General features: G+C 41.1%; 1 protein-coding gene across 5 annotated transcripts in view; it reads left to right on the top strand.

Moving 5' to 3' along the window:
* The window catches only part of LOC138627515 (RNA binding protein fox-1 homolog 1-like), a 298,993-nt gene that overhangs the window by 117,157 nt on the left and 166,448 nt on the right, over positions 1–15,388 (top strand). For 2 of the 5 annotated variants that reach the window (XM_069709909.1, XM_069709908.1), the window contains one exon: positions 982–1,016. The exons of 2 other annotated variants lie outside the window; for them this stretch is intronic. In XM_069709909.1, the coding sequence (XP_069566010.1) occupies positions 990–1,016 (27 nt within the window). In that variant the 5' untranslated portion in view covers positions 982–989. Of the gene's footprint in view, positions 1–981; positions 1,017–12,522; positions 12,737–15,388 lie in introns of those variants that run through there. One more of the 5 variants, XM_069709910.1, reaches the window with a different exon arrangement.

Genomic DNA, 15,388 nt, shown 5'->3' with positions numbered 1-15,388 from the left:
TCACTGATGAGTGAGACACAGGGAAATATTTTCTTTAAAAAAGGATTCCACATTTATATTTCCTCTATAAATATCATCAGTCTCATCATTTGCAACCCATTTTATATGTAATTTATATAAAGTTATTTATGTTACACATTATTTAAATGTGCCAGTTAAACTGTCACTGACATTATATCACGCTTTAGATGGCGTGAGAGGTGTCTGATGCACAACACAGGTCAAAAGTGATCTAAGCAAAAGATTTTGTTTCATTTAAAAAAAATATATATATATATATTTATATATAAAAAAGTTATTTCTTACATCACAAACAGTCACTGTTACGAAGATAAATATTAATCCTCACATTTTGTATCTTTAATTTTTAGATATCCCTCAAATCTCTAATGGCCCTCTTTAAATTGTGCAGTGAAAATCTGGCTCATGTATGTGCATCAGCAGAAAGCAAAAAAAAAAGCTGTCTGAAGATGAGTATAGATGAGACGGTGAGGAGTTTACTAACTACACTTTGAACCAAGTACTTCACTTGTTTCACTGCTGTGAAACTGCTTAGCCGACACAGCAAAGTATGACAGCGACAGCTCCACAACTTAATAATCTGCTTGTCCAGGAAATCCTGTGGTTGCCTGCATGTTGCAGAGCAGCAGCACATGAACACACAGCGACGTAAATCTGCATCCTGAGGCACACAGCATGCTTTTAATACAGCAGTGTTTGCTAATTATTATACTTCTTAACAAGAGCCCACATGACCACAACACAGGCGTACAGCCCAATGCAGCCCGACATCAGAAAGTAGTGGCTGTGTTAACACGAACACGGGAGTACAAGTGCTTCGCTTTACATTTCTTTTCTATTAGGACTGTAGTGGATAATTCAATGCAGTTGCCCTTGTCCGTTGTAATAGCTGCTGAAGAGAGCCTTTAAGGATTGTGGTCACAGTCAACAGCTAATTGTTTCTTCCCATGTTGATTTCAGGCCAACTAATGAGCAGCGAGCAAGAGCAGCTGAGGGTAAGTCCTGCCTCTAGGAGGATGTATATGAAAACATGCTTACATGCTGGTGTGTCTACATAGTCTTCCATACTGGTACACACTTCATGATACACTTAATTCTCTTGTGGAGTAATAATACAGAAATAGGTTCAGGTTCAGGGTCTATCAAAAGGTTTCCAGATGGCCCCTGTGTGAATGGAGCAAAGAAAGCTATAACCCTTGTGATTAAGTATTTTAAGTTATGTCGCTTGATCAATATCAGCTCCTGATTTACACATTTTTGTGACGGCTGCATCTGTGATTTCACTGTAGACCTGAAACTTGAGCAGAATGCACACATTAAAACTTGTGTACGATTTTTGAGAGACGTCAGACAGCTGGACTCCAGCGAGTTGTGGTGATGGGTTGTGGAAGGAGAGAAACGTGTGTGTGCAGGTGCATCGTCATGAAGGAGAATCAAAGTGCCATCACACCACAGCTCATTGAAGGATTTCCCTGAGATCTGAGGAAACCAGAGACGGAGTCAGTGTTGACAGTCTGATCCAGGGGAATGAATCCATGGTGCACAACTATGGAACAAATGTGTACCATCCACAAATATTCACAAAAATACAGTGCATTTTTAAATATGCATAATTTATACTGTAAATATTAAGTTTAAGTTTTATTATTAAGTTTCTAGATCCATTGTTATGCTTGTTTTACATATTTGTGGATCACTTCCTGTCAGTTTGTGGACCGAGTCCAATTTGTACTGCGGCTGATTTTGAGAAAAAGTCTACAAGTGTCAGATTCAGTTAGTGCAGGTTCCCAAATTTCCTCACGTGTTGACTGAACTAAAAGAAGGCTAAAACCGGTAAAAACAAGGCTCCTTCCACCATCTTTATCTGTATAACTTGAGACAAGAGGAACAGCAGCAGCTTCAGCCAAGAGGTGAAACACAAAGTGGAGCATCTTTGTTTAACCCAACCGACATGATTCAGGATCAAGTTCACCATGGTCTTCTCCAGGTGAGTGTGCTGTGCTAGTTTACTTACTGTCGCTGACTTTAGTTTGCTAACTTTGCATTAGCTGAGATAGTTGTCTAAAAGCTGTCTTAATTTAGATTATTTAGTTCAACAACAGAGATATTTTGGGTGAGACATGAAAAGCAGCAATACAGGACAACGATAAACTTTAATATGAAGTACAATAGTCAGCATCAGCAAAATAATCATTGTCCTCGTGACAATATTCAAGGTTTAATACTTTGTAAAAGATGATGTAACTGGTGTCTTTCTGCTTTCTACGATAATGGGAATGGGGTGACTAGTGGCTTCTTACTAAAAATATTACTGACGATGTCATCCATTTCTTCCTCTACATTGTCTCAGTAGCACTTTGGACTCACCTTACCTGTTCCAGCTGTTACCTTCACTGGACTCATCTTATCTGTTCCAGCTGTTACCTTCACTGGACTCACTTTACCTGCTCTAGCTGTTACCTTCACTGGACTCATCTTACCTGTTCCAGCTGTTACCTTCACTGGACTCATCTTACCTGTTCCAGCTGTTACCTTCACTGGACTCATCTTATCTGTTCCAGCTGTTACCTTCACTGGACTCACTTTACCTGTTCTAGCTGTTACCTTCACTGGACTCATCTTACCTGTTCCAGCTGTTACCTTCACTGGACTCATCTTACCTGTTCCAGCTGTTACCTTCACTGGACTCATCTTACCTGTTCCAGCTTCCAGCTGTTACCTTCACTGGACTCATCTTACCTGTTCTAGCTGTTACCTTCACTGGACTCATCTTACCTGTTCCAGCTGTTACCTTCACTGGACTCATCTTACCTGTTCTAGCTGTTACCTTCACTGGACTCATCTTACCTGTTCCAGCTGTTACCTTCACTGGACTCATCTTACCTGTTCTAGCTGTTACCTTCACTGGACTCATCTTACCTGTTCCAGCTGTTACCTTCACTGGACTCATCTTACCTGTTCCAGCTGTTACCTTCACTGGACTCATCTTACCTGTTCTAGCTGTTACCTTCACTGGACTCATCTTACCTGTTCCAGCTGTTACCTTCACTGGACTCATCTTACCTGTTCCAGCTGTTACCTTCACTGGACTCATCTTACCTGTTCCAGCTGTTACCTTCACTGGACTCATCTTACCTGTTCCAGCTGTTACCTTCACTGGACTCATCTTACCTGTTCTAGCTGTTACCTTCACTGGACTCATCTTACCTGTTCCAGCTGTTACCTTCACTGGACTCATCTTACCTGTTCCAGCTGTTACCTTCACTGGACTCATCTTATCTGTTCCAGCTGTTACCTTCACTGGACTCACTTTACCTGTTCTAGCTGTTACCTTCACTGGACTCATCTTATCTGTTCCAGCTGTTACCTTCACTGGACTCATCTTACCTGTTCTAGCTGTTACCTTCACTGGACTCATCTTACCTGTTCTAGCTGTTACCTTCACTGGACTCATCTTACCTGTTCCAGCTGTTACCTTCACTGGACTCATCTTACCTGTTCTAGCTGTTACCTTCACTGGACTCATCTTATCTGTTCCAGCTGTTACCTTCACTGGACTCATCTTATCTGTTCCAGCTGTTACCTTCACTGGACTCATCTTATCTGTTCCAGCTGTTACCTTCACTGGACTCACTTTACCTGTTCTAGCTGTTACCTTCACTGGACTCACTTATCACTGTTACTTCATCTTCACTTTACCTGTTCTAGCTGTTACCTTCACTGGACTCATCTTATCTGTTCCAGCTGTTACCTTCACTGGACTCACTTTACCTGTTCCAGCTGTTACCACCACTGGACTTGCCTTACCTGTTCCAGCTGTTACCTTCACTGGACTCACTTTACCTGTTCCAGCTGTTACCACCACTGGACTCATCTTATCTGTTCCAGCTGTTACCTTCACTGGACTCACCTTATCTGTTCCAGCTGTTACCACCACTGGACTCATCTTATCTGTTCCAGCTGTTACCTTCACTGGACTCACCTTATCTGTTCCAGCTGTTACCACCACTGGACTCACCTTACCTATTCCAGCTGTTACCACCACTGGACTCACCTTACCTATTCCAGCTGTTATCACCACTGGACTCATCTTACCTGTTCCAGCTGTTACCACCACTGGACTCACCTTACCTGTTCCAGCTGTTATCACCACTGGACTCATCTTACCTGTTCCAGCTGTTACCTTCACTGGACTCACCTTACCTGTTCCAGCTGTTATCACCACTGGACTCATCTTACCTGTTCCAGCTGTTACCACCACTGGACTCACCTCTGCTGTACAACAAGAACCTTTTGATTGTCCCTCGTATACCTGACTGAGATTTATTAACATATTCTGTATTTCTGTGAATGTGTGCCTATATACGAGTATGTATGAATGAACATGCATCAATGATGTTTACATACTTTGGATGTTTCCAAAAAATGTTGAACACTGAACTAGACAAAACAAATTGAGAAGAAATTTAAGGCACAAGAAACCAATTAAAAAAAAAAAAAAAAATTGTTTTTTACTTTTCTACTGAATTAACAATGCTAAGCATATGTGCTAGAATCAGAGGTAAATCAAATCAAGAAATATATGGTACAAGGAAACAAACCAAAATAGTGACGCTGTTCTTCACAATAAATAAATACAAAGACGCATGTGCTGGCATTGTGTTTGTCTGCCAAAAGTTGCTAAAATTTTAATTTTATACTGTTCAGGTTATAATTTTATGATAAACTTTGTAGATCTTTGTAGTTTCTGCCTACATCAATTAATGAGAATGTTAATCAATGATTGAAAGACATCTATGGCTGTTCACAAAGACGCAAGGGTTTACCTGCTGATGCAGTCACACAACTGACGCTTTGCTCAAGGAGAAACGCTTTGGTGGATGTGGCCATAGGGAGATGCAGCAGTGGCAGAGTGTCGGACAGTTTTGGCGAACGCTGAATGGTCGAAATTCACCCCAAGTCTTCGCCCGGTAGGACAGAACGACTGCGAACATTTCCCTATGACGCAAACCCAGACCAAGATATTTACACAGTAAATTTGGCGTGTAAGCCAGGATACTGAACTGGGAGACTCATTATGAAATTTGTAGAATGGGTAGAGTTAACTCGTATCCACACACAGTTAGAGAGCTTGCCTGTGCTGACTTCTTACCTCGTGGGATTTTGAGACCACTTCTGTATTTAAGAAAAAGGGACTTTATTTATTTTTATTTCATTCCAAAATAAGTCGTAAACCTTGAAACAGAACATGCAGTTAGAGCAGCAGTCGGTGCTGCCCGCGTTGGCTTTGATGCCAAGCAGCATAACTCATTAAATTGTGGGTACACTTTGAGTCTAAAAATAAACTTCAGCCTTAGTGTTATTATTCATGACATGGCATCATATTGCAATCCCCTCTACACACAGCTACCAGCCGATTTCATTTCTTTTTAATTGTCCACAGCCATAAAGAAATGAACAAGTATTTCCTTCAGGATAAAGGGGAAATGAGAAGCAAATAGATTACACTCAAAGACTGGATCCTGACTTTTTTTTCTTTTTTTTTTTTTTTTCTGTTGGGTTATTTGGTCTGTGGAGCTTCTTCTTTTTTTTTTTTTTTTTCCAACATTAGGGTTTTCAGTCACGTTTTACACATCATGTGAAAATGGTATAATATGTGTGTTTCTTTCTACACTCATGAACTGATGTGCTATAACATTTCCATGACCTTATGTGACCTATGAAAAAACCCCAAAATGAATTAAGTAATTGTATAAAATGTAATTATGAATTTTTTTGTATTATTTTTGTTTTACAACCTAAATCGGCTTTATTTATTTCTAAAATCCTCTTGGCATTATGTTTTCTGTGCTGACGTCCCTACACAAACATGAACGCACCATGGGCAGTGTGTGTCTGCAGGGGGGCCTCCCAAGTCTTACGTGATGTAAAAGTCAAAACCTTTCATAGCAGGGCATGGCAGCATGCTTGTGGTTTGCTTGGCAAGACAAATATAAATAGTTAAAAACTCAAACCTGTGTGTAGACTGGTCCCCACTGAACCCCACTGGACCCCACTGCTCCCCACTAGCCCCCACTGCTCCCCACTGGACCCCACTGCTCCCCACTAGCCCCCACTGGACCCCACTGTCCCCCACTGCTCCCCACTGGTCCCCACTGGACCCCACTGTCCCCACTGTACTCTTTGTTCACACCAACAAAACTGTTGGTGACCTAACACAGCTCCTTCTTACATTACATTACAAAGCAATATACTGATGTAAGCAATAACTGTATAAAGCGAACTGGTAATTGTATTGTTTACCTGGATATACTGAGACGGACAATAAAATAAAAGCTGCCATGAGTTTTTAAATCCTCTCAGTCTAAAGTAGTTTAAAGTCTCATGAGATTGTAATCCTCTGTGCAGTCTTTTAGAGTCTAATAAGCCTTGAAAATCATGGATATACTTAAACCAGCCTTCCTTGATTATATTCTAATGTTTCAACAAAGTCAACTCATATCTGAGTTTATGTCAAGGATTTTGACATGTCTAAAGAGGTGAAATTATTCAGTATTTCACAGATTTGTCAGTTTAAAAAAGTCAGAAAAGTAATTTTATCGAGGTTCAGGGTAGGGTTACGTCCATGCTTTAATTTTTGTATAATTTCTTCATCCTTAGATTGTATTGAATCAAAGCAAAGAAAAATGCAGCAAACACTCTCAACTTTATATATAACACTCAACTGCAAATGTGTTTTGGGGGAAACATAATGCTAACAAAATGTTGTGTTATATTGACATCATAAGGAAATGTTATTCTTTGGTGACGGTGGTTGTGTGTATTGTTTAAAGTCTGTACCAAAGGCTTCTCTGAAAGCAGTGGTAATGACTTGATGATCACATTCGATTATATACGATTTAAGGAAATGATGAATTCAGTTCAATTTAATGTTTTTTAAATAGTACCAAATCACAACAAGTCCTCTCAGGGTACTTTACATAGTAAGGTCAACCTTACAACAATAAACATGTTGGTGGCACATCAGAAACATGCAGCTCCAGAACTAGTGGCAACAGCGGCATATAAAAGCATGGAGAGTGTAACAAAGAGTAGAGGAGAGACGCTCGTCTCCTCTCTGCATCGGCCTTTTAAAATGAATGAGCACTAAATGTATCACAAAGTGTCAGATCATCTCTACTTCCCGTAGAATCTGCAGACTGTTTCCTTTAACTGGCAGCATATTATAGCAGAACTGGACCGATACACCACTGTTCACGTAGACCACAGCAGCTGAGTGCAAACAGACAAACAGAAGAAGAGAAGCATTGCGAGGGAATGCAAATTACAAATTATTGCTAAGTAACGCAAAATATATTGTGGGGTGAATGCTAAAGTACTCACATTTTTTGGGGTTGTGACCTTTTGGAGGCTTTGTAGGTATCAAACCTTTAGACAAGATGATCTCATTGGGTTTGGATAGTTTTCCTATTGTCTGTGGAGTTCACGTTTGCTGGCACCACTTTGACAGCCAGCAGTTGAATGATGACATGCGACTAAACTTATTTGGTCAGATCAGGAAGGGCTGAGCAGAAAACTATGGATACTGATATTGTTCTGGCAAAGTTACACACAGATCCCAGATTAACATTAGTGACCTCCAGTTTCTGTATTCAGGTGTCATTACCATCGACTTAAAAAACAAAGTTTTTACTAGGATATAAGGCGCTCTGGTCCCAAGAATAGATTTGACTATGATTGCTGGAGTTGCTAACATTTCTCAAAATGCAGCTTCCAATTACCAGAGTTGTTTTTTCAGTGGGTGTGTCACTGAGTGTGGGAAATCGATTTGGACGTGGTTGTTGGTAATCAATGGGCTATGCTTCCTTCATACGGTCACCTCGGCAGCCTGGCTTTCTGGCTGCTCAGGACCTGCCTGCCGTTGGCTAACTGGGGCTACCCTGTATTGGCCTGCACTTAACATTAGGGCCGGAGCAGCTACCGCAGCTAATGGATTCTTTTTAATGGTGCAGAGCCACATTTCCAACACAGTGAGCCTCGCGTCCAATACTACGAGCACCAGAAGGGCTTTTGATGCCTAAGTACATTCTGTACCGTACATTTGTGCACAGTAAAGAGCTGCAGCACGTTCTGTCTCGCTAACGTCATGTCTTAAGATTTAGGAAAACAAACTTTCATTCAACATAACAAATGTGAAATCTTAACAATGACAACCACCAATTCACAGAGAAATCTGAAAATCTAAACGTGATTTGACAAGGTGTTGGTTATTTGTTTGATTCATATCACCCACTTTGCTACCATATACATCCACATAGTGTGAGCTAAAGGCTAGCTGTCATTCATTCTTTCAGTTTTTTATTAACTTTTTTCCAGAATAAACTTGCATCATTTCAGACATCAATGGCCTGCCGTCGTTATACTACAGCTCTTTTTCTGAAGAATGTGCTATTGCACCATTTTGATAATCGGAAAAAACAAGAGGATACCATTAATATGTTATGTAATTTTGCTGACACAACATTGAAAAAGACTGAATTATGAAATGACCCCCACCCACTGACCACCCCCCAAAAAGAGTCTGAATAGCACTCACATTAAAGAATATTTTTATAGTATCTCATGCAGGACTGTTTTTGAATGATAGTCCTGAACGTGTGATCAGCTTTTCTGTTGACATGAAGTGCTTTTTGTTACAATTGTTGTGCTCTCATGAACAGCTTAGCACAGAGTTTTTTGATTACATGCTTTACGAACAGGTGTGTGACTGACACTAAGGAAGGTTTTAGTGGCTGTGAGAGCACAGAGTGCACCACTCGCTTCTCACTGCAGCCAATGAGACAGTAAAAGTCAAAACAAAGTCGCAGCACGGCGCGCGTCAATACAGCCGCTCCTATTCTTTTCTGTGTAAACCCCCAAACCGGCAGCGGCTAGGCCAGACGCACCAACACAGCGACACATCACACCACCGTCCCATTTGAAAAAAACAAAAAAATCCCCCCTGAGCAACGTTTTTTTTGTACTTCATCACTCCACAGCAGTTCATCTTCTCTGCTCCTGTTGCAGCTCCAGTTCCTCTCCTTCTTCTGTTGCAGTGTCACAGTGGAGTGAACAGCTAACGAGGTCCAGAAATATCCCCAACATTATGACCCATGATGCCGTTTTCACCTGGACAATCAGCAACTTATCCGTTGTATGGTTTTTCCATGCTGTGTTGTCGTTACGCGTTGCGGCACGGTGCATCCTATTGGTTCTGGGGACGGCTGGTGACGTCCACCACGATGACCGTCTGTTTTCAGCGTATGACTGTCAAAGAGTAAACTCACACAAAGTGGCTGGTGCAGACAACATCCCAGGCAGTGCACTCAGAGCTCACTGATCAGAGCTGGCTGATGTTTTTGCACAGCCTACAGTATCCACCTTCTTTAAGACCACCTCCATAGTCCCCCCTTTCTAAGGAGAGTGCAGTGACTTGTCTCAATGACTTACCTGGCCTGTGGTTCTGACTAAAATTTTTGATGAAGTGCTTCAAAAGATTTGCCATAATCCAGTAGAAACACTGGAAACACACACGTACAGTTATGTAGGACAGTTATGTGAAAATTACATTTACAGACTTCACCTGAGCATTTTGCATCGAAACTCATGACAAAGCTCAACATGCCTGAACTGAGAAAATCCTCTGCGCCTGTGTACTGGACCGCAATCAGGATGGACAATCACACATCCAGTGCACTAAACATGAGCTCTGGGGTGCCTCAGGGATGTGTGTTAGACCCTATTCTATATTGACTTCACATACAACTGTGTGGCAAACACACACCAGTATCATCAAATCTACAAATGATACGGCAGTCACTGGACTGATCACTGGGGGGAGGAGGCAGCATTCAGAAGGGAGGTGGAAGACCCGCTGACTTGGTGCCAGGACAAGAATCTCTCCTAAAATACCAACAAGATCTAGAAGAGGATTGTTCACCCGTTGAAGGAAAGGGTGTATTACATGCCACTGTGCATTTGTGGGACAGAGGTGAAAAGGCTAAACGGCTTTTAAGTCCTTGACATTCACATCAGTGAGGATCCTTAGTCTCAGCACATTACGGGTCATCAGACAAACTTAACCTCTGTATTCCTTGTGAAGGCTGAAGAAGTTTGAAATGCCAACCAAACTTCTTAAAAACCTCTTCAGGGTTATGATGCCAGCAGTGTCACAGTCTGGTTCTGGAACTGCTCTGTACAGGACCACAATGTTCCACCAAGAGCGGTCAGAACGGAAACTGCCATCTCTGGAGTAGCCTCTCCATCATTTGAGAACATGTACCACCCCAGAGTCATCAGGAGACTGCACAACATCATCAGGGACACATCACACCCCCAACACAGCCTCTTCACACTCCTACCATCAGGGAGATGGTACAAGAGTGTGAAATCAAGAACCACAAGACTCCCAAACAGTTTTTATCCACAGGCCATCAGACTTTTGAATGACTTTCACCTCCTCCCACTGACATAAACAACTCCCCAGTTGTGTGAAAGGCTTTAACCTCGTGTACACACACACACACACACACACACACACACACACACACACACACACACACACACACACACACACACACACACACACACACACACACACACACACACACACACACACACACACACACACACACACACACAACCTGCTGCGACTGAACTGAACTGTACATTGCTGCTGCTCAATGTGAATTAATGCTCATCATTGTTACCACATTGCACAAGACACATTATGACTGAATTTTTTGCACATGTGGTCACAATAAACACTGATACATAATGCAATAAGAAACATGTAACAGCCATTACTATTGCACTACATGTGTAGTTGTTGCTTCTTTACACTTTGCAAGCAACTCCTCAATTGTATGACACACATCTCCTCACATCACCCTCACATATACAACATATTTTCTTATTTTTCTGAATATTCTTAATATTTTTATTCTACCCCTTTATGCTGGTGAAGAAAAGGATTGCACAGTAAGATGTATTCTTATTCTACCGTACACATGGCGGTAACTCTTGAATTTGGAATCTTGAATTGTCTGCCAGCACAATGTAAATATGTGATATTAAAACGACTTGCAGAAGTTTTTTGTTTTTTTTAAACTCCCTGCCAAATTTTGTGAGATTAAATAAAATAAGCAATGATAATATCTTTGTTGTTTTCTGAATTAAAAAAAAAAAACACCAAACATATGGAGAGTTTCATACTATTATACATAATCTGAGAAATAACTCTGATCTGTACAAGAGACTTGTGATGTTAGCGGCCCAGTATGATGTGCTTACAATAGTAGAAGCTCCCGTAAAAAGAAAGAGGACCTGTTGCTCCAGTTTTTGTGGTAGAAGCTGATAATCGTATGCGGGAGGTGCGACAGCTTCAGCCTGTCTGTCCGACTGTCGCTCACAGCTTCAGTTTTCTTTTCAGTGAATACAGTCTGGCAACTCGGCTCATATTAGCATTAGAGCAACTCTGATGGGCGGACCAATCAGCAATCAGTGTCGGTGGTTAACCGCGTTTGTCCCGCCCCTCCTTCACTGTGATTGGATGGCTGGTGACAGTGACGAGCACAGAGTTAATATTTTTCAACTCTTGCTGACTGTAAAAAAAATGCAGAACGATTAGCGCCTAGAACAGAAAAAAAGCTCAGCAGCTCGTCAAGCTGCTGCCGTTCATTTAAACAATTAAAAAAAATATGCTGTTGTCAGGAAGAAATGCTCTGCCACCTGTCAGAGTGTTGGCCGGTTTCGGTGCATGCTGATTGGTTAAAATTAACCCGATGTCTACGCCCAACAGGATGGAACAACTGCAAACAATTCCCTATGCAGGGTTTCCAGACCCAAATACACAAAGTGAAATTTAGTCTGGTCTTAGTCTGGTCGCACCAGCCACAACAGCACATGAAGCATACATTTCAGAATCAAAACCTTTGTATCAGAGGGTGGAACTGAGTAGTTTTTATTGATAATCTTCATTATTAAAATTACTTCACTATTTGCTTTTATGATTTACATGCTTATTGATATCTAACTGCAGTAATGTCATTCTCTTAAAAAGCAAATGTGTGAATGTTTCCATTCATCAATTCCACATTTATATTAATTGTGACTCTGAGATTTATGGAGCAAAGGACACCTTTTTACTCTTCATTTGGCGATACACAGTTGTGTGTGTGTGTGTGTGTGTGTGTGTGTGTGTGTGTGTGTGTGTGTGTGTGTGTGTGTGTGTGTGTGTGTGTGTGTGTATTTCTCCACCTCCTCTTTTCTCTCCCTCTTCCACTCTTGCTTTCATTGTGCAGTGGTACACCGTAGTTTCCTGCTGCATAGAGTAGATTTAGTCATTAGGCACTCCTTCTCCCTCTCACTCTCTCTCTCACACACGCTGAAACACTTACGCATACTGAAACACACACTCATAGAGAAGTGGTGGCTAAGCAGGATTTTACACAAAAGGTGCGAAGAGAAAGAAAGACAAGTCAAAGGGAAATAATAAAAAAAGGGTCAAAAGCATTGACTGAATCCTAAAAGAGTTGCCACAGAGTGACTGATGGTGAGCTGGTGACGGAGCGATACGCAGTCTGCAGGTTGCACAACTTGTGTTCAAGGCAAAGGAGGAGTCTCAGTGCTGCAGGGGAAAACACTCAGCTGTTCAGCCATGATGATGTATCTGTGGGTAAGTTTGGGATGTTGTGAATGTGTGGGAGCTGTCTGTGTCTGCTTTGTACTGAATATTTGCCCTGTTGTAACAGATCTGTGAAAAATGTTTGGTGCTCAGTTGGATCGCTCGTTAGTGATCATCAAAGATACATTGCAAGAAAAGTATTGCATTAGTTATACTGAGTGTGTTAAAATCTTAGAAGTCACTGAGATGCTCATAAATGATGGATGCAATCCAACATTGTACATAATGTTCCATAATAGTACCCCGACAGGCTTCAGTATGTCTGCTGCTAAACATATTTCAGTTCCACTGATCCTATTCATAATTTAACCAGTGAATCTAAAATCTAAACCTAAAATCTAAAAAAAAAAAGACCAACATTTTACTGAAGTCAGGCTATGAAGCATCAATTATATTCTATTACACATTGAAATTGTGCTGACAAAGATAATTACTGGCTGGACTACGTTCAGCCGCAGCACTTTTTTTTAAACTGCGCTCCACCATTTATGAACTGCAGCAGAAGTTGTGAGGATGTCGTGTGTGTGAGAGCCGCGTTGACAGGACTTCAGGAACACCAGCACTTCAATCAAGGGAAGACACGAGGTGGTGCTTTTGGTTAGATGTAAATACACGTTACGTTTAACGTCACTGTGGACTTTTTTGAATGAATACAGACCACCATGTTGCCTGAACTATAACCAAGTACTGTGAGCATTTAAAAGAGAACCATGAAACGTTAATAATGCTGTTGTCACTATAAGTAGATGTTCAACTTCATTTTTGGTGGAAAAAAACATGTTGTCAGTGAGCATCTTGTGATTTGCCAGACAAATGAACATTTCTTAATAGAAAACAGCCTTCAAAGTGTATTTGTTGTTGTGAGTATACTCGGTTGCACTCGGAGGTTGTTCGGAGCAGCTGTGGTGATGGAGGTAGAGCGGGTTGTCCAGTAATTGCAGGATTGGCGGTTCGGTCACCCAGCTGCCTCAGTCCACATGTCGAAGTGTCCTTTGGCAAGACACTGAGCTCCAAATTGCTCCTGATGGTCATCCCAGCGCCTTGCTCGGTGGCTCTCTCCTATCAGTGTGTCAGTGCAGGGTGTGTGTGTGTGTGTGTGTGTGTGTGTGTGTGTGTGTGTGTGTGTGTGTGTGTGTGTGTGTGTGTGTGTGTGTGTGTGTGTGTGTGTGTGTGTGAGAGGCAAATTTGTCAAGCACTTTACTAACATAAATGTTGTCAAAAATTGTTAATGTGCAGAAAATGAAAACAAGGTGAAAATAATCGCTGACTCGGTGTGCGGTAGTTGTTTTGGTTCAGTCTCTTTAACCTGCAAACAAGTGGTTCATTCAGGTCCATTTCAAGGACTCGTGAAGTTTCATATCTTCTAAGTCACTCAGTGCAGCTTCATTTTTTTTTTTTTTTTAGCACTTTTGTATATTGATTTAATAGTTACACTATAGGAGTCTCATTCACTAAACGACTCATCTTGGAGTTCATTGTTTTGTTTGTAACCACCATGAACATGTGTGCTCTTTGCCATGTTAACCTTTGCTGTAGAGACAATGCTGCACCATCGATCAGAGCAATAAGTCAGTGAGTCATACAGGAATGGAAATATCAGCTATAAAAATAGCATCTACCTTAAATCAATTCTTTACACAGATCTGTGCATTTAGTTTAAAAGTTATTACTAAAAGCTTAAAATCAAGTCAATGGCAAGGATGTGGAGTGATCTGGTCTTATCTCTTAGAATTTGCTAAACATCTGGCAATAAGGTTTTGAACAAGCGTTGGGAGACGGTCTTTTGACCGAACAATGGACAGTGCATTAGTGGATACCTTGATAATTTGTATGTCAAAACAAAGCTCAGAAGCAAAGATCGAGCCCATATTGTAAATCATGGAAGGCTTGACGTTAAAGGACGGATTCTAAAATCTCTTTTAAGTCACAGGTCAGGTTTGGGGGGCGGAAATAAAGGACGTCAGTTATGGACTCCCTTTCTGTATCTGCATACAGCTTTCGAAGTGTGATTTAAAGCTCTTAATCAGGCGTGCTGCATCAGTTGTGATTAATGGCCTGACGTTACACTCTATAGTCTGCTGGAGGACATGTTCCACACATGTGCAGTCAATTTGCATCTACAGGAAGACGTATTCACAAACTGTGTGCAATTTCCATCTACACAATTTTACCATTTATCTTTTTTATTGTTTTACAGATGAATTGTAGCAATGCGAGTAGTGACAGACCTCTTTAACAGGTCTGTCCTTATCGATAGAATATTTTATTCACAATATACTGATAAAACTATTCCTTTCTTCTTCTCTTCTTGTTTTTGGCAAAAAGTAAACATCCAGAGAGCGTCTGTATGTCCGACCTGCCCTGGGGAGACAGACTGCTGAGCAGGCAGCTGCAGGCTCAGCAGTCTGTCTCCCCATCCCCAAACCGACCACTGAACCAGCCGACTAACAACCGAAGGAGCCGATGAGCAGCATCGTGTTGAATGGAATGTCAGTTGGCTTAATTGCAGAAGGCCTCTGGGAATTTATTTTTGTATTATTATGAAAAAAAGAAAAAAAATTAAATCCTTTTTAATGATACGAGTTCAAACACTGTCACTATTTTTTTTACATAATTATAATTATATGAAACCAACAGCTCGTA

This window comes from Brachyistius frenatus, unplaced genomic scaffold, assembly GCF_029030835.1.
Source record: "Brachyistius frenatus isolate BFR_SWC_R1_liver_20210118 unplaced genomic scaffold, ASM2903083v1 Contig_87, whole genome shotgun sequence".
Taxonomy (NCBI): domain Eukaryota; kingdom Metazoa; phylum Chordata; class Actinopteri; family Embiotocidae; genus Brachyistius; species Brachyistius frenatus.
This window is presented reverse-complemented; position numbering and strand designations above follow the sequence as displayed.